Here is a 17,595-nt window from a genome sequence, read left to right as displayed (position 1 = left end):
CGGCAACCTTTTTTGCCTGGAGAGCCACTTTTACCAAATTTATTATTTTTTTAATCTCAGAAAAGCCACATAAAGACGGTTACAAGAAAAAGTTTGGATATTTAACGTACAGTTACTTTCATTCAACAGAGGATTTTTAAATAACCTACATTCTCTACTAGTTTTAATGTGTATGCAACTTGAAATGTAAAGTGGAATGACACAAGTATAGGCCTTAGGCTTTCCATGTAGGCTAAACACCACCCCCTATTTTTCCAGTGTCCTTTGGTATGTAAAGTAACATCATAGTTAACAACACAACACTCAATTTTTGTTGACATGTCATTGGCGAAATTGAACATTAGGCCTACCAGAGATTAGATTTGGTGATGGCCTTGGAGTCTGGCTGGCTCATATTCAGTGAGGTGAAGTGTCATGCAAGAATTGAGGCTGTCACCATTTAAGGGCAACTCCACGCAAAACTGTCACATCCATAACGCCAACTAAATAGCCTACCATGGCATTGTGTTGGCGTTATGGATGTGACAGCCTTGTGCGGAATGGCCCCCAAACGTGAGCGCAGGTTTGTCTTTATATTTTTCTCACAGCGGGAGCCGCGGGTTGCCGACCCCTGGTCTGGGGTCTAGCACAAGTCCAACAACTGCAGCTGTTCAGTGGGTGTCAGTGCATATTTCTTCCAAAGTGGCTGTAGTGACTGACTGAGTGTGCCCATGAAGTGCGGTTCTGAAGGCCAGTAAGGCAGTTCCACAAGTAACTCTTACCTATGTTCCCCATTCAGTTAAATAGGAAAATAGCTGCCCGGTAACTGCTCAAAGTGCGTTACCGAGATGGCTGCTGAGTGGGGGAACTTGCCTAAAAGCACTTTGGCTCAAGTGTAAGTCCATTTAGCCTCCCGAAGGTGGGTGTGTGCCCTTGAATTGGGAACAAATGCTTATGTGTGTTTATTACACGGCTCTTCATAATACTGTCAAGGAAAATGGGTTTTGTGCTTCTTATTCACGTCTTTCATAGCCTATCACTACGCAAGGATTGGAACTTCCTTCAAACGTGAAAGCAGACGGTTGATCAGCTGTGTTCTAAAGAATGTTTGATTCAAGTTCAGCGTGTGTTGTTGCAAACTATTTGTTTCTCAGCAAAAGCCACGATGAACGGTAACAAATATGCTATAGCCAAGGCTATGTAGGCTAAATAGTCATATCGTGGGAGTTTATTGTTTTGTTTTGGCAAGTAGCCGTGTAATAAGCGGGATAATGTATAGAACGCCGGCCATTATTAGGAAATTACCTGTGCGCTGTGCGTCGGGGTCCATGTCGGGACTTATTTTCCCAATAATGACCGGTGTTCTACACATTATGCCTTACTTATCTTCAACACTCCGGTGAAGCAGGGAAATTAAGTGCCTATGGGAGTTGTAGCAGGCATGACATTTAGAATACTGTTGAGATGTGGCCAACATGTAGTTAAAAAACATGTTAGAAATTGTAGAATTTCACTGATTATGAACTCATTGAACGAATACTCATTTAGAATACTCATTTTATTTGTACGTTTTAAAAGACAGCAAAATTATTCATTGGAATGCAAAGGAATATGATCAATGTGAATGACCATATTAATATGAAAATATGAAAATTCTACAACTATAAATTGTATATCAGGTTTTAAAATTTGTCATTGAATTCTTCAAGAGAAATGTTCCTATTGGCATATAGATTATTCCCGACTATCTTCATGTATTTCCTCTTGGGCTGACTTGCATAAACTGCCCAGACAGCTACATTAGACACTCCCAGGATTGTTTTCATTGTAAGTCTCCTCTTGAATAATTAGCCTTCGTAATTTATTTATTTATTCATTTATTTTAAGTGGACAGTTGAGTATCACCTGCACCTGTCAAGAGATAAACACCCATCATATGATTATGCTGATCATTTCTAATTCACCGTTTAGCTGGTCGCAGACTAGCTAAGTTTAACAAGTGTGGCTTACACACAGATTTTAAAAAACAATAGAACCAATACATGGCAGGACTAATTACTTCCTGAAGCTGGACTTTTACATCTCTGGCTGTGATTGCATTGAAGACTGCACATGATGGTATAATTAATAGAAGACAGACACAAGCATCAAATTACTGAATCAACTACAGACAGGTAGAGTTTGTTGTGGTGTTACCACAGACAGCAGGGTGGTAAGCAGCATTTCTGATCCGCCGCAGCCAGCCTTGTTTAATACCCATGCAGAAGTACAGCACAGGGTTGACACAGCTGTTGAAGTAGGCCAGGCTCTTGGTCAGTGCCAGACCCACTTTGATGGGGCGGTTCTTACTGTCGATCACCTTGGCCAGCCGGAAGCAGTGGTAGGGTGCCCAGCACAGGAAGAAGGCAGCGACCAGGGTGACGAGCATCCGCAAGGGACGGGACTTTCCCCTCAGCTGTGTACGCCGGATTCCTACGCCTGCTAGCACGGAACACAACAGGATGACTACGAACGGGAGGAAGAAACCGCACAAGAGGCGGATGACGATGAGAGCCATCTTGGCGGCATTCCCATTGTCTTCCTAAAAGAGTGGATGATGAAAAAGAACAGGCTATGAAAAGCATCAATGACCATGCAATATTGTAAGAGATTTTGAGGTTATTGATTAGTGGAGTATTTATGCACCATAAAGGTTTTTACACACAGGTCACAACACACACACAGGTCTGCAAATTTGTGTTAGACACCTAAATCCTCTATTAGAACCCTTGAAAGCTTAGAACATGTGTTAGACACCGGAGTCCTCTCTTGAAAGCATGTTAGCTGAAGTGCCTTTAAAGATAAACTGAAGAGCCTTTAAAGATAAACTGAAGAAATAGACCAGAATACATTTTCATTTCATAATATGATTGGTTTTGGTTTATCAGTTTAGGGTGCTACGCAAGTAAAGCTATACAATCTGAGAAGAAGGAAAGATAAAGCTACAGACCTTCAAGCCACACCTGTGATTTTTTTTGTCAGGGTAGACCTGCCAATGGATGAAGTACGGTGCGCTCATGACCGACGCCACTACCCACACCACAACACTGACCAGCCGCGCAGCACAGACGGTACGGTGCTGTTTAATGAAGACGGGTTGCAACACGCACAGCGCCCGGTCCAAACTAATGACCGCCAGCAGGAAGACGCTGCAGAACATGTTGGCGTACTTGAAGAAGCCGTTGAACTTGCAGAGGAAGACGCCGAATGACCATTTGCCTTGGTACTTCTGGGCCAGTGAGAAGGCGCGGGTCAGGCAGAAGATGAGGTCGGCAGTGGCCAGATTCACTAGCCAGACATAAGTGACTTTGGCCCGTAGGCTGATGCCAGCCACCCAAATGACCAGGGCGTTGCCAACGGTTCCCAGGATGACAGTGATGAAGCAGAACAGGATTTCGATGTTAACTATAAAGTCATAGATATCCACTGTTGTCTGATCATTTTCAAAGGAGGAATTGATCTGAGGCTGTAGGAGTGAAATGTTGGGGGCCATTCTGCAGGGATAAATAATATTATTAATGGTAATAATAATAGTAATACAATTATTTTCTTGAGTCTTGTTTTGCTTTCAAGGTCGTGAGTGCTAGATTAGACTTCAGTGGTTTGTGTGTGCATGTAAATTTCCCCTTTCTAGTGAAAAGCAAATTTCTTTACCCGACTCATCTCCGTCTTAGTTTATGCAAGCTATGGCCAGATGCGTTGAGATAAGGCTCTAAAATAGAGTGGTCTCATTTCCTGTAGCTCCAGCAGATCTGCCAAACACACTGAGCAGGACATGCCTGTGCTGTTGATACAGATCTCACGCCAAATGCTACTCTTCTCAGGCTTTCACCTCTTCCCCGTCTCATTATCAAATCTATGATTTTTATAGTAGAATTGAGTTGACGCTTTTAAAGTTAACGCTTTTTTACTTTAAAGAACTTTGGTAAAGCTATGTGTTTCATGGTGTGCCTTCATTGTACATGTTTTTTGGGTGTTTGACATGCATTTTTTTCTCTGTTCATGCCTGGACTGGGGAATTTGCTTCTACTGTTCTCCTTGTTGTGTTTTGATGATGGACCCAATGCACTTTAAAGGGGAAATCCGGTGTAAAATGGATTTTGGATATGCTTAGCATGATAATGAGTTCGAACATTCGTTGGGGAGCAAAAAAAAACGCTAATCCGATGCATTCTCTAGACATACACGTTGAAAAGATTTCACATGCATGTCTCAGTGTCTGAACAATGCACTGGCCAATGTATCTAAACATCAGCTAGTTAAAAACCTTAAATAATTGCCTGGGGCACAGCAGTTCAATAGTGGTAAAAGGGGTCTAGTGACACGCATGCTTAACATCCATCTTCACCGATCTTGTATATTCTAGCCAACCTCATTTCCCCTGCTTTTATACCTTTACTTTCTTACTTTCAAAAAGCTTCCTCAATTGCATTTTCAAAGGCAATCCTTTACTAAAGTAGACTGCACACTTTCACACTCAGAATACAATGATGATAATGAGGGTTTACCTAGTAAATGAAATAGTGGTACAATATATGACTAAAACATTTGTGATACATGAATTATTTCAGCGGTTCTCTCCAACACGTCATGTTGCAAGAGACACTCTGAGGTTGCAATCGCTCATTGTTGTGTATGTTATGTAAAATGATGCTTACCTGCTTGTTATCTGCTGTAGGCTACTCCTGTGTGCTGCTGATTCAATTTTTTCTCAGTATGTTCATTTGTGGTGTTTAACTGACAACAGCACAGGGGTGCCCCCTCCCTCTCTCTCTCTCTGTGTTGCATACATAAAGAAGAGGTAGTGAGGAGAGGGCTAGAAGACAACTTACAGTGTACACTCTCACACAAAAAAAAAACACACACAAGAGTGTGAAAAAACCCTTTAAAAGACATTTATATTTTCAGCCTATTGTTTAATATGTGAACAGGCAATAATGAGACACAAGATCAGATCAGATTGCGTTCATGAAAATCAAACTACCCTGTAAGTTGAAAACTGTGAGTGAGAATGTAGGCTAACATATGAATTCATGTTCCTATGACCTTTTAACTTGTCCTTTTTCTGTCTTTCACATAGGCCTAGACAACATCCCCAACAACTGCATGATAGAGATCACATCAATACCGAATACTTTTCTTCCATGAATGGTCTGCAAAATAATGCAAATATAGTCTCACAAAATAGACCTGGAGTTTCCTCAATTTGACCATAGTGGCAAGTACAAGCCTTCATGCTCGATATGGCTTATCTCGACATGAGAATAGTTACTGTGGTTAAACATCTCGGTTGGGTGGTTTGATGCTTCGGCTATATCACATGGTTGGCATTTTCTGTGTGAAAATGAGACTGAGGTGAGAAGCTGAGTATACCAGATGTAGTGATGCTACATTAGGTTACAGCGCGTCACATTTAATTTCAGCTGCTTTGATAATGATCCTGATGGTAGAAAAAGAAAGGGGAACACTTCCCAGGGTCAACATTTTTAATAAAACTACAGGGTGCTCATCAAAATGGGCCTATAAACTGTTTATATCCATGACACACTCAACTTTGCATTGGCCTATTGGATGAAATTTGTAGAATTGAGAATACATCTGGTTAGGGATGTAACGGTATGAAAATTTAACCTCAAGGTTACAGTGCCCAAAATGATCACGGTTTTCGGTATTATCGCGGTATAAGTGTGTTCAATACGTTCAGAAGGCACTGATAGGCCTACACAAGCTGAAATGGTTTCAAGAAAGTGTGACAGTGTTTACAAAAATATAGACAAAACCTTATCAAAAGTGCAACATTTAACCAGGGACGATGCAACTCATTTTTACGTGGTGCTCATAGATCGAGGGGGTACTGAGGGAAGGGGAGAAAAATGTTACTGAGTAGATGTGATTCCTTTATTCTGGAAACTGGGAAGGATTAAACACACGGTTTCCACACCATGGTAATCAACCGTGATAATTATGTTGTTATCGTCAACATTTTTATCGCGGTTTACCATTTTACCAGTAATCGTTACATCCCTACATCTGGTCATGATGGACGTTGAAGCACTTTATACAACTGCTGATCATGATGAATGCCAGGAGGCTCTAAGGCAAGCCCTGGAGAAAAGACCTGCGGGGTGTAATACGAATCTCGATTAGTGGGTTAGCGAGGTATATTGCGCGCAAAGCCATGCTATGCTGTGACGCGAAAGTGGATCTGTTTTAGTGTCGCTATATCACCATGGTATCTGTCAACCAAACCTGGTCGGGAGGAGGTTATGTGCCAAGTTATAGCTCAAATCGTGTAATCTACCGCACACTGACCAATCAATTGTCTTAAAAACTAAGTTCTCACACGTGTAGGATTTTGTCATATATCTTACAGGTGGAGCTCCGCCTCTACTAACATTTTGGGTCTCGAATGCGCTTTAATAGTGCTGTGCATGCAAATATCCAACTATGGACGTGCATACCATACAACAACTGATGACAATTGATTTATTTGATGTTATAGGTTAGACACAAAAAATGACCGCAGTGTAGATTAAGCTATCGCTCATGAATGCGGAAGTAATTGTTTTTAAATAGAGGCGGTCTTGTGCGTCTCCATGTTACACGATTGGCCAAAGTCATCCCAACACCGAGAACACGCACAGATCGGAGCTGAAAGCCTAGTTTGACAAATATATCACATAACTGCAATCGTAGTATCACTTAACGTATACCCCTGAGTCAAGGCTTTGTGAAGCCTCGATATGTCTACATAGCCTAGATATGTCTAACGTCCTTCATAGTGTACCCCAGAGCACAGGGTCTGGGTGTGTTTGTGTGTGCTCCTAGTGTGGGTGTGCTCCTAGTGAGCTCACTGCTCTGAGTGTGTGTGAATGTGTATGTAGGCCTACACTACCCCTGGATGGGTAAAATGCAGAGAACAAATTTTCTACAGGACTATACAGTAGACCTATAACTTAACTTAACATGTCATTAAATCCAGAGCCAGCCTACTTTTGTCACAATATGTATAGGCCGTTACAGATATTAAAGCTGTCAAATTGCAAACACCTAAACATCAGTCAGTGAGAGAATGTGTGACCTGTAAATCCAGAGGCAACTGACATCTGGTAACTTGTTAATGAGAAAGACATGCTATTTATGCCTGCAACCACAGCAGAGAAATGTCTTTTCTCTCCTAACTCTCTGGGTAGCTTTCAGACTGGCTTCACAGAGGACATCGAAGTCTGAAAGCATCTATTTCACCTAGTATTTCTTAGATATGCAATTGTAGCAGGGAGACCTCTGCCTGCTATTTCCAATAGCACCTGCCAGTGCTAATGAAGGGGGCGGGGCATAGGCATTTAATCAATCTGGCACCAGTGGAATGCTACTTAAGAGGGGCAGCAGGCAGTAGCAATGTAGGCTCTACTGGTGTAGCCCCTGTCTGTGCTACCGTCAGGTATGCCGTCTCCCCATAGACATTTGTGGTTTTCTGTTATGTATATTGTGGGGTTTTCATTGTTTAATCTTCTGTGTTCTGTTCTTTTAGGCAGCACAGTCATGATGGTGGGGTATCATGGGTTGTGCTGCTGCAATACACAAAACCACACCACACGTATGCTTAGACTAGCCCCCCTCAGAGCCACCTCCCTACTAAATAAACATAAGTTACACAAACAAAAGGACAAGACAGGCAACAGAACAAAACAAACATAAAATAACCAAAGACAAGACAGCAGCACGACCCATGTTACCCCACCAGCATGACTGTGCTGCCTAAAAGAACAGAACACAGAAGATTAAACAATGAAAACACCACAATATACATAACAAAACAAAAAAACACAAATGTCTACAGGGAGACAGCATACCTGACGGTAGCACAGACAGGGGCCATACCAGTGGAGTCTACATTGCTTCTTCTTCTTCTTCTTCTTCTTCTATTAGGCTTTACAGCAGCTGGCATCCACAATGTTGCATTGCTGCCTCCTGCTGGACTAATGCTCTACAAAATTAAATTCTCCCATACAGCCCAGTATCAGATAAAAACTTAAAGTGGCGCTTTCCTTTTACACTTGTGCCCACATCAAGCACACTTTTTAGGGACACTTCCTTCAGCCCACACCGCTTTAGGCATCTGAACAAGTCTTGCCTATGTGATTCATACTTCCTGCAAAATAACAATACGTGTTCAACAGTCTCCCTCTGCTGGCAAGAACAGTCTGTCCTGATGCGTTCCTAAAATACACAGTGTGCTATTCAGACATGTATGGCCTATTCTCAGTCTTGCAATGATATCCTCCTTACGCTTACCACTAGTGCAGGCCGTAACTGAGTCAGAAACACTACCAGTAATGGAATAGAGATGTCTGCCCTTTGTGTCTTGATCCCAAAGCTGTTGCCATTTAATAAGAGAATTCTGCCACACAATACTCTTTCCTTCAGACGAGTGTCAGAGGAACATCTATGGCTTCTTTTTGAGTCGCCTCCTTGGCCAACGCATCCACCTTCTCATTCCATCTGATTCCCACATGTGCAGGTACCCATAAAAATGACACCTTCACTTCCTTTTTGCCTACATTATTGAGTGCCAATAGTATCTCATAAACAATATCCTGCCGCCCCTTTGACATTCCCTTCCCAAGGCTTTTGACTGCAGACACAGAGTCATTGCATATTAACACCTTCCTATCTCGTAGTTGATCCGCCCACTGCACAGCCATCAAGATGGCATATAGCTAAACTGTGAACACATGTAATGAATCAGACGTTCTCTTTGAGCCATGAACCTTCATTTTCGGAACAAAAAAGGCTGCTCCAGTAACCCCTGACTCCTGATCCTTCGACCCATCAGTGAATATTAAAAGTCATGGTATCTTTCTTCTATATGACAGTGAAAACTATACACCAACTCCACTTCAGGATCTTTTTCCTTAATTTCAAGTAGTGTCAGGTCAATTTCTGGAACATGTAGCTGCCACACAGGAATCACAGGCCATATTACTGTTGAGCAAAAGGAACAATGTAGAACATTCATTTCTCGCGCCACAGATTCTCCAGGCCACCTAAAACTCGGCAAATCTGCCACCACACTCTCCCAGCTTGGCTCAATAACATTTCTCACAGGATGATCAAGTCTCTGACCCATCAGATTCACCCAATAGTTGGCCTGCAACTGTCTTCTCCTCACCCCCAGAGGCATTTCAGTCTACATTGTTACTGGCTGCTGCCGCTCTTAAGTAGCACTCCACTGGTGCCAGATTGATTAATTGCCTAAGCCCATGCCCCGCCCCCTTCATTAGCACTGGCAGGTGCTATTGGAAATAGCAGGCAGAGAAGGTCTACCTGCTACACATGCATGGTATCAGTGTGAACTTCCATAGTTGCCACCCTCAGATCTCCACTTCCCAACCTTTGTGTCTTAATAAATCTTTGCTGGAATTCATGTCTCCACCGTGTAATTTTCGAACCTGTGAGCGCTGTCTCAGTTTAGAGGTACAATCTCAAGATTCCCTGGTGCATTAGGCCTCAGGGTGGCGTAGTCTGGCTACTGTGATTGGCCCCTTGGCCCTTCATGTATCACCCTGTTACACTAGTAAGCCAGGATAATCAATTAGGTGATTTTAAAGACAGTCTTCTCCATAATTTACTATCTACTGAGCTCTGTAAAGATGAAGCACGAAACGCTTATTGCTTATCTGTGAACACGTCAAAGCACTGGACTTCTTGATTGGTAGAGAGCAGACTAGTCAGACGAACATCGCCGCCCCCTTTTTCCTCGACTAGTCACTAGCTCCATGAGTTAGCATTGTCGAGAGTGTGCCAGGTGTTGTGCTGTTTGGCCCTCTTGTAGAAATATTCTATGTTATCATGAGTGTCGCTTGTCGCTTTCTTTCAAGTGGTCTCTTGCATAAAGCAACATCACATATTTCTATTACTGGATGTCGTAATTCCTGCTTTAATAATGCACGGATGCACTGGATTCGTCAAATCGGAACTAAAGCCAACTCTACTGCTGATTCTGCAAGGTACATTTGCTTGCTTGCTAGCTAGTTAGCGAATTAAATGACTCATATTAGTTAAACAAATGTCAGTCTGTTTGTATATGCATCTAACATCATCCCAAACATGACTATGATGGGCAAAAAAAAAACTAAAATGACAATTGACGCTGTATTTGTCCTTCTGAAATGAAGTATACCCTGTCGTGATTTGAATGGCTGACTAGCTATTAATGCAGCTAGTGTTAGCCAGCTAGCGGTAAATATGTCACAAGAGCCACAATAAACGCAATATGACTGGGGATTAATGTTAACATTACTCCTTTGGTAGTAATGTATATTGGTTGAATTGATATTCGATTTTGCGGATATGTTGGCAAACTGTCTTTCGAATAAACCTCTTCCAAGACCACTCCGGCAGCCCTGCAGAAAGTCATTCAAGGTGGCAAAAGCAAGTCCTTTCCATGGGTGCTGTCCGGTGCTGTCCCATCTAGCTAGCAAGTTATGGTAACCGTAGTTAACGTGACCACTTTCATCGTTTGTAATGTGATTGATGTTTAATATTCTCATAAGCGACTAATGCTCAGTCTTCTATCCCTGATTAGACCCGTGACTTTAACATATGATGTCTTCGACGGAAAAGGGGACAGTACGCCGCTGGTTTTTCTCCATGGTCTTTTCGGCAGTAAATCCAACTTCCACTCCATAGCGAGGTCTTTAGTTCAGCGGACCGGCAGAAAGGTATTGCACAACATGCTATGTGGTGTAGTGCTAGATCCACAAATCACCCTGAGTGATTAAAGATGGAACATCTTAATTTAGTTGTTACTTATTAATATTGTATCATTGCCCCAACAAAACTCTAGCGCTCTCCAGTGTCATTCTGCTTTGGGAATTCAAATCTTATTTAGGCCTGTAAACCATTCTTGCCTAAATGTTTTGACTGTCGTTGTTAATCCTTTGAAGCCATGTAGACACACGAGTGCTTTATCTTATTGTTTTCATGTTGTCATTCTTATAGTATGATCATTCTCATATAGTGTAGTGTATCTCAGATAGTGTAGTCATAAATTATGGAAGGAAAATATATAAGCTCCTGGTGTGACTTTTTTTAAATTTTATTATGAGTGACTTATTTAGACAAACTGATGTTGCCTGATATTTTTTTACTGAAATTTAAACTTGTGTCCTAGTTAGTGTCTTAACTGTCCTTTGTCCAGTCAGGTGGTGACAGTAGATGCACGTAACCATGGCACAAGCACACACAGCCCCATAATCACCTACGAGGCAATGACCAATGACCTCACGCAACTACTCTCTCAGCTGCGAATCGGGAAGTGCATTCTGATTGGCCACAGCATGGGAGGCAAGGTGGCCATGACAACGGCACTCACGCAGGTAATGGACACAGGAATTTTGTTTTCTGGAATAACATATCTGTTTGGGAATATACACTGTCCATTTGAGTAGCTACGTCAGATAAATATAATGTGGAAGATATAGCCTAATAGGAGAGCATCTTAAACAACAAAACAACCTCTAGTGAATGTCGACTTCATGGGAGCAGTGTTCATTTAATTTTGTTGACTTTAGTTTAAAGTAACTGCAAGTAATACAGGAAGACATTTTCATTAGTATGTGTACTCTGTGAGTACCAAAAGAATGGTCTTGTTTAGGGTTGGGGTGATGGTTACATACATCATGATGGGTAGCAACCCCCCCACATGCCAGGCACCAATTCCTGCTGTAACATCGGCTAAAACATACAACACCTTTCCCTGGAGATTAAATTGAGCCTAGAACTGATGCATATTCAGGCCATTTTAAAGGCTGTCAGCCAAAGAGTGCAAAAATAAAAGACCTATTTGTCTATCCCTGATTGTGACATGTGAATGTGTTATTGTCTTTTTTTATAAATGTCTCGCACTATAGCCTACATTGAAAATAGTCTTAATGAACTATTATCATTGTTACGACAAGGACATTCTTGCTAATTGTCATATATAGCTCTAATATTTTTCCAAGGCTACAGCACTGAAGCACCAAATGTGCTCTTCTCCACCGTTTATTCCGTTATAGTTATAAGATCAGAAGACCTCCGTCTTTCACTGTAAGGCTTGTATATTGTGCATTCATCCAATTAAGGGGACACCGCCCAACCCTAGTATTAGTTAAGGATATAAGAAAACATTAATACACATTTCATATCTTGTTGCTATCTTTTACGATACTGTGTCTTGTCAAAATGGGTATTTTTAACGTGGTAGTGTTTTTATTTAGTGTAAAACCCGACCGCTAGATTGTTGTGACCCATTTTTGGCAATGTTTTTGTCCGTGTACCTCTCCAACGTAACAACATATACTGAGACAGGAAGTAGCAAAGGGGCTCACCATCATGACCGTTTCCTAAAATTAAATAAAAAAAAATCACAACTTATTGCCTTGCTTACAGTAATAGATCATATATATGTATTAAATCGTAACCCCTATATCATGATGCATATTGTATCGCCAGATTCTTGTCAATATACAGCCATAATCTTGGTGTCCTCTATAATATATAACAGCTGAGATGTATGAATGCTGTGTTGGCAAAATCCTTGCGATGATCTACTTTAACCTCTACTTTGATATTTGCCTTTCCCCCTTTCCCCCTTTCCCTCCTCCCTCATCCTCCTTTCCTCCCTCCTGTCTTCCCTCCTTCCTCCATTCCTCCTTTCTTCTCCTCCTTTCTCCTCCTCCATTCTCCCCGTCCTGTACTTTGATATTTGCCTTTCCCTCCGTCCTCTTCCTCCTTCATTCCCCCTTCCCCTCCCTCTTTCTCCCTCCTTCCCTCCTTTCCCTTTCTCCCTCCTTCCCTCCTTTCCCTTTCTACCTCCTTCCTTCCTCCCTTTCTCCCTCCTTCCTTCCTCTTTCCTTTCTCATTTCCTCCTTTCTCTTCCTCCCTTCTTCCCTCTCTCCTTCCTTTCCTCCCTCCTTCCTTCCTCCCTTCCTCTTTCCTTTCTCATTTCCTCCTTTCTCTTCCTCCCTTCTTCCCTCTCTCCTTCCTTCCCTCTCCTTCCTTTCCTCCTTCCTTCCTCCCTTCCTCTTTCCTTTCTCATTCCCTCCTTTCTCTTCCTCCCTTTCTTCCCTCTCTCCTTCCTTCCTTTCCTCTCTCCTTTCTTCCTTTCCTCTCTCCATCCTTCCCTCTCTCCTTCCTTCCCTCTCTCCATCCTTCCCTCTCTCCTTCCTTCCTTGTGTTTTCCTTCTAGCCGACTCTAGTGGAGCGCCTGGTGGTGGTGGACATAAGCCCCGCCCAGTCTGGGTCAGTCACAAATTTCCCCATCTACATCCAGGCGATGAAGGACGTGAGCGTGCCCAGAGATGTGCCCCGCTCCACGGCACGCAGGCTGGCGGAGGACCAGCTCCGCAAGCATGTCAAAGTGAGTCCATCAAGCAAAAGGCAGTTGTCCAGTATTATATAATTTGTTGTGTGGCGCCATACATTCAGTTTAAGGAGGCTACAGCGTTCAGTATTTTCACCATTTTTTAAGGTGTTTTTGATTTTGAAGATAATGAAGTTTTTGTGCCATATTCAAATTCCTTTTTAATGGTATATGAGCATAGTGAAGGACTGATAACCACATCTGCCATTATCGCTACCTGCCTCAGCCTATCATTATGTGGGTCGAACTTCCCGCTTAAATTAAAAGGTTATGGCTAGGCTAGCTTTCATCACTGACACTCGTGATACATTTGGAGTTTGCAAGGCCAGTCCTCTGGTTTTGGCTAGTTAGCTCACTAGTTTTGGACAAAAATGTTGTAAAATGTACTGTGCTCTTAACACCCACTGATTTTCATGCTCTTTCCCATGCTGATTTTCATAGGAGCGCTCACTGCGGCAGTTCCTCCTGACAAACCTGGTTGAGGAGGATGGTCAGTATTCTTGGAGGATCAACTTGGAGGCCATCTCCAATCACCTGGATGACATCATGAATTTCCCAGAATTCAACACCAGCTATGAGGGACCAACCCTCTTCCTTGGTGGGACCAACTCTGCCTATATCAGGTGAAAAGAAAGCGGGACGTGGGAGGCATGATTGGCAGCAGTCATACCACATTCAGCTCTAAGTGGCCACAGGGGCTTGGATTCGATTCCAACCCGTGGTCACTTCCTGATCCTACTCCCATATCTCCCACTCACTTCCTGTGCATTTCTACTGTCCAATCACAATTAAAGGCAACAAGCCCCAAAATAGAAAACAAAGAATTAGTTTATACTATACTGTTTTCATTAGGAAGTTATGCACAAGCAAACAATATTTCCATTCAAAATATAGTGCATTGCACTATAATAAGTATGATTTTACTCCTGTTATAATCCTTGGTGTATAATGCGATGGGGAAAGTAGGGGTTCGGCCCCTTCGGTTGAAAACTGCGCAGTGAGCAAATACAATGGGGAACACTGCACAACACAAAGCACATCACAGAACTGGCAGGCAGCCGAATCCACTTTTGCACAGTCCTGTTCACAATGCAATGGCAGAGCTAAACTTACCTATTGACTCCGGCACTACAGTAAATGACATTGTAACACATTACACCAGGATAATTAGTCATATCTGGCTTTTGTACTGTCCTGTGATGATATTAGTTTTAAAACCTGTCTGTTCTCATTAGTGTCATCGCTGCTGTTTTGTATGTTCCAATCTGAGCAGCAGTGCTAGATTCATACGAGAATGTTCGCCATCAGTCTTTTTTCTTAAAGACACAGAACTGACCAGAAAATTTGGGACACGTCCAGTTTAACTCCATAAATGAATATGGTGATACAGTTTAAATCTCACGTCATATAGCTCATTGTGCTCAAAATCGATTGTAATAAGTTTCTCCATCACTACAATCTCCACTTCTGCTGGTTATAAATGACTCATTACTCGGCTTGTAATTGGACGCTGTCAGCTTTGTTGAGGTTTGTATGTTTATAGTTATTGTGGCGGGTTGTAAATGTTTATAGTTATTGTCATTATTCTGTTAAATTCTATGTAGTCGAATTATAATATTGGTACTCTTTAGGCTATTTAATTTTTACTATAAACTGTTCATTTTAATGTTCATGTAGTGTTTATTGATTTCATTGTAAGTAGCTTTGTCTGCTACATACCATAAACCTAATTATAATTATGTACGTTATTGAAAAACTTTCATGTTTACATTGGTGAGGTGTCAACCTAACCCACGTGTGTATCTGCCACCCCAGCTCTGAAGACTACCCAGAGATCCAGCGTCTTTTCCCGTGTGCAGATATTCAGTACATCCCAGACGCCAGCCACTGGATCCACGCAGACAAGCCACTGGACTTCATCAGCACAGTCATATCCTTCCTCCAGTAGCCCCGGCCAAGCCAGACGCAGGGAACAGAGGACAGGACCTTACAGTTGTCAGCAAGGAGAAATGTATGAACAAGCATCTTTTTTATTTAGTTTTTGTGTCTTTCTTTTTTAGTCTCATTTGATTTTGCCTTTCTTTTTTTTTTTGGAGTGTTTGTTTATATTAGGCTATGTTGTTTATGGCCATTTCTTTTTGTTGTTGTTTTTAGGTCATCATCAAGTAATAGCAGTGTATGCAGATGCCTATGGTTCCGCAGAGTTGAATACTATAGAATTCTTACATAGGCAATTATTAACTTACCCAAAGGACATATTATGATCATTACTATGATTAATTGCTGGATTGTAGTATAAAGGTATAAGGTGGGTTTCCATGGGCACTTCTAATCAGATTATAATCGGAACAATGACTCATTCAGAATAAAAATGAGACACATAAATACCTTGATGGGAATAAAACTGCCGATCCGATTCTAATTTTTCATTCGGAATAGTTTAATTGGAATGACAAAAAAAAAAAACTGTCCATGTAAATCCACCTATAGTTTGGAGTGAAAAGCACAAGGTTTGAATAATGTAATAACAGAGTAATGGACTTTAGTGGGGCCTAGAGAAGGTCAGCCAGGGTTTTTTTTAGTCTTACAGACAGTACAGATCACTAAAAGCTTTAACACATCTCTTCTTTCATTTTAAGATATATTTGTTAATATGCGGACAGTATGGTGAAAATCCGCAAGTTGTGTTTTTTTCATTTTTTTTTTTTTTTTACTACATGTAAGGGAACAGTATTAAATATACTGGTAGTTAATTAGATGAGAATATATAATTTAACCAGGTGAGAGAGTTAGGGTCATCTAAAAGAATCTGCCATTGATAAGGCAGTTGGCTTTGACTCCAGTGTGAAGGCTTCACACAACTGTTGACAACCTGCTACATTGGATACTGGTCACTAAATAAGATGCATGCAACATCAGCATAGTTCACACAAATATTGCGATTGTGCCTTCACAAAATTGAGAAATGAAAGCCACATTAATAGATGATAAATAAATAGCATACATTAAAGGTTAATTATTTAAGATAAATATAAATTGATATGCATACATTCACAGATCTCAACAATACTTGAATATGTTAGCACTATTCAGGTTCCAGTTTATAGAAAAACGTTATCAATATTTGGCTGTACAGTTTATTATGACCATCCCAATGTGACCAATATGGCAGGTTATAAGACAGTATTCTAACACAGGAGTGCCATTTACAGTGCCGTTGGCTTTCTCAGGGGGCACGTATACATATTACATACGTATACATACATATATTACCTGTGCCCTAATACTTGAATTGCCACCTTTTAGTGTACAGTTTGTACATAGAAAGCTCTTGTCTTTTATTCTAATTTGTGTTCTTTGTTAACATGTAAGGATTATATATGCGTAAATATAATATTTACACTACGTAATGAATAAAGGGACACAATATGCACTGCTAACCTCAACAGCTCTTATGTCATTTATAAATAAGTGAATATTCTACTGTTGATGTAATATTTGTCCAAGTCAGGTATAGTAAATGGTGTAATATTATTGTGCTGGACATTTCTTGTTTTGTTTGTTCTTAGGTAATACTTGATCATTGTCAGAATTACTGGTGACAGACATAACTCTTCCAGTATCGCAGATGTTAATCATAACATTCGTAGCTAAATGTTAATAGTCATTAACAGCATGAGTTTGTATTCTGTTTTATCTATTTCCAGTTGACTGTGGCATAACTGTGCACCAGACCGGGCCAAGTCTCATATTAGAGTGAACTGCATTGTGGGTAGTTACATGATTCTTTGATCCATTTTCATATTTTTTCTTTCTGGCTTTGGGTAGCAGCTAAGAGGAGTAGGATGATGCAGTTCGATCAGAATGTAAAAGTGGTGGTTTTCAGTGTGTAACTGTCATGAATGAATTGTTGTTTAACCATCAAGATTGTCAGTGTCTGAATGAGGTTTTTAATTTTGCAGATTTTATTGAACTTAGTGATTTTCTCTATCAATATTTTTTGACAGAAGACAAAGTAACCTATATTTGTTGGAAAAAAGCTTATATTTGTGTGTGTGTGTGTGTGTGTGTATGTTGAGACTGACAAGTGATGTCCATTTGTATTGCGATGTTGTAGTTATTTATTATATACAAAAAAAAATAGAAATGTCTTCCATTGTCAATGTCTG

General features: G+C 41.1%; 2 protein-coding genes across 6 annotated transcripts; one reads left to right on the top strand and one right to left on the bottom strand.

Moving 5' to 3' along the window:
* Positions 1-1,802: 1,802 nt before the first annotated feature.
* Positions 1,803-7,924, bottom strand: LOC125290937 (C3a anaphylatoxin chemotactic receptor-like). Of its 2 annotated transcripts, none has more exons than XM_048237390.1 (4): positions 7,872-7,924; positions 4,677-4,795; positions 2,969-3,512; positions 1,803-2,560 (listed from the first exon to the last, which is right to left on the bottom strand). In XM_048237390.1, exons 3-4 carry the CDS (start codon positions 3,509-3,511, stop codon positions 2,144-2,146), a joined length of 960 nt encoding a protein of 319 aa, XP_048093347.1. In that variant the 5' UTR covers position 3,512; positions 4,677-4,795; positions 7,872-7,924; the 3' UTR covers positions 1,803-2,143. The 2 variants fall into 2 exon arrangements, with proteins under 2 accessions (XP_048093347.1, XP_048093346.1); XM_048237389.1 differs by lacking the exon at positions 7,872-7,924 and adding an exon at positions 7,264-7,441.
* Positions 7,925-9,795: 1,871 nt separating this feature from the next.
* On the top strand, positions 9,796-17,577 carry abhd11 (abhydrolase domain containing 11). Of its 4 annotated transcripts, none has more exons than XR_007192948.1 (7): positions 9,796-10,028; positions 10,607-10,742; positions 11,226-11,399; positions 13,253-13,423; positions 13,868-14,049; positions 15,242-15,437; positions 17,134-17,577. XR_007192948.1 is itself a non-coding variant. In XM_048237824.1 (6 exons), the coding sequence occupies exons 1-6, from the start codon at positions 9,871-9,873 to the stop codon at positions 15,372-15,374; spliced, it is 954 nt and encodes a 317-aa protein (XP_048093781.1). In that variant the 5' UTR covers positions 9,796-9,870; the 3' UTR covers positions 15,375-17,577. The 4 variants fall into 4 exon arrangements, 2 of the variants coding, with proteins under 2 accessions (XP_048093781.1, XP_048093782.1); XR_007192947.1 differs by having other exon boundaries at positions 15,581-17,577; XM_048237824.1 differs by having other exon boundaries at positions 15,242-17,577.
* Positions 17,578-17,595: the final 18 nt, after the last annotated feature.

The sequence above is a fragment of the Alosa alosa genome, chromosome 2, assembly GCF_017589495.1.
Source record: "Alosa alosa isolate M-15738 ecotype Scorff River chromosome 2, AALO_Geno_1.1, whole genome shotgun sequence".
Taxonomy (NCBI): domain Eukaryota; kingdom Metazoa; phylum Chordata; class Actinopteri; order Clupeiformes; family Clupeidae; genus Alosa; species Alosa alosa.
Note: the sequence above shows the minus strand (reverse complement) of the source record. Positions and strands in the feature narration are given on the sequence as shown.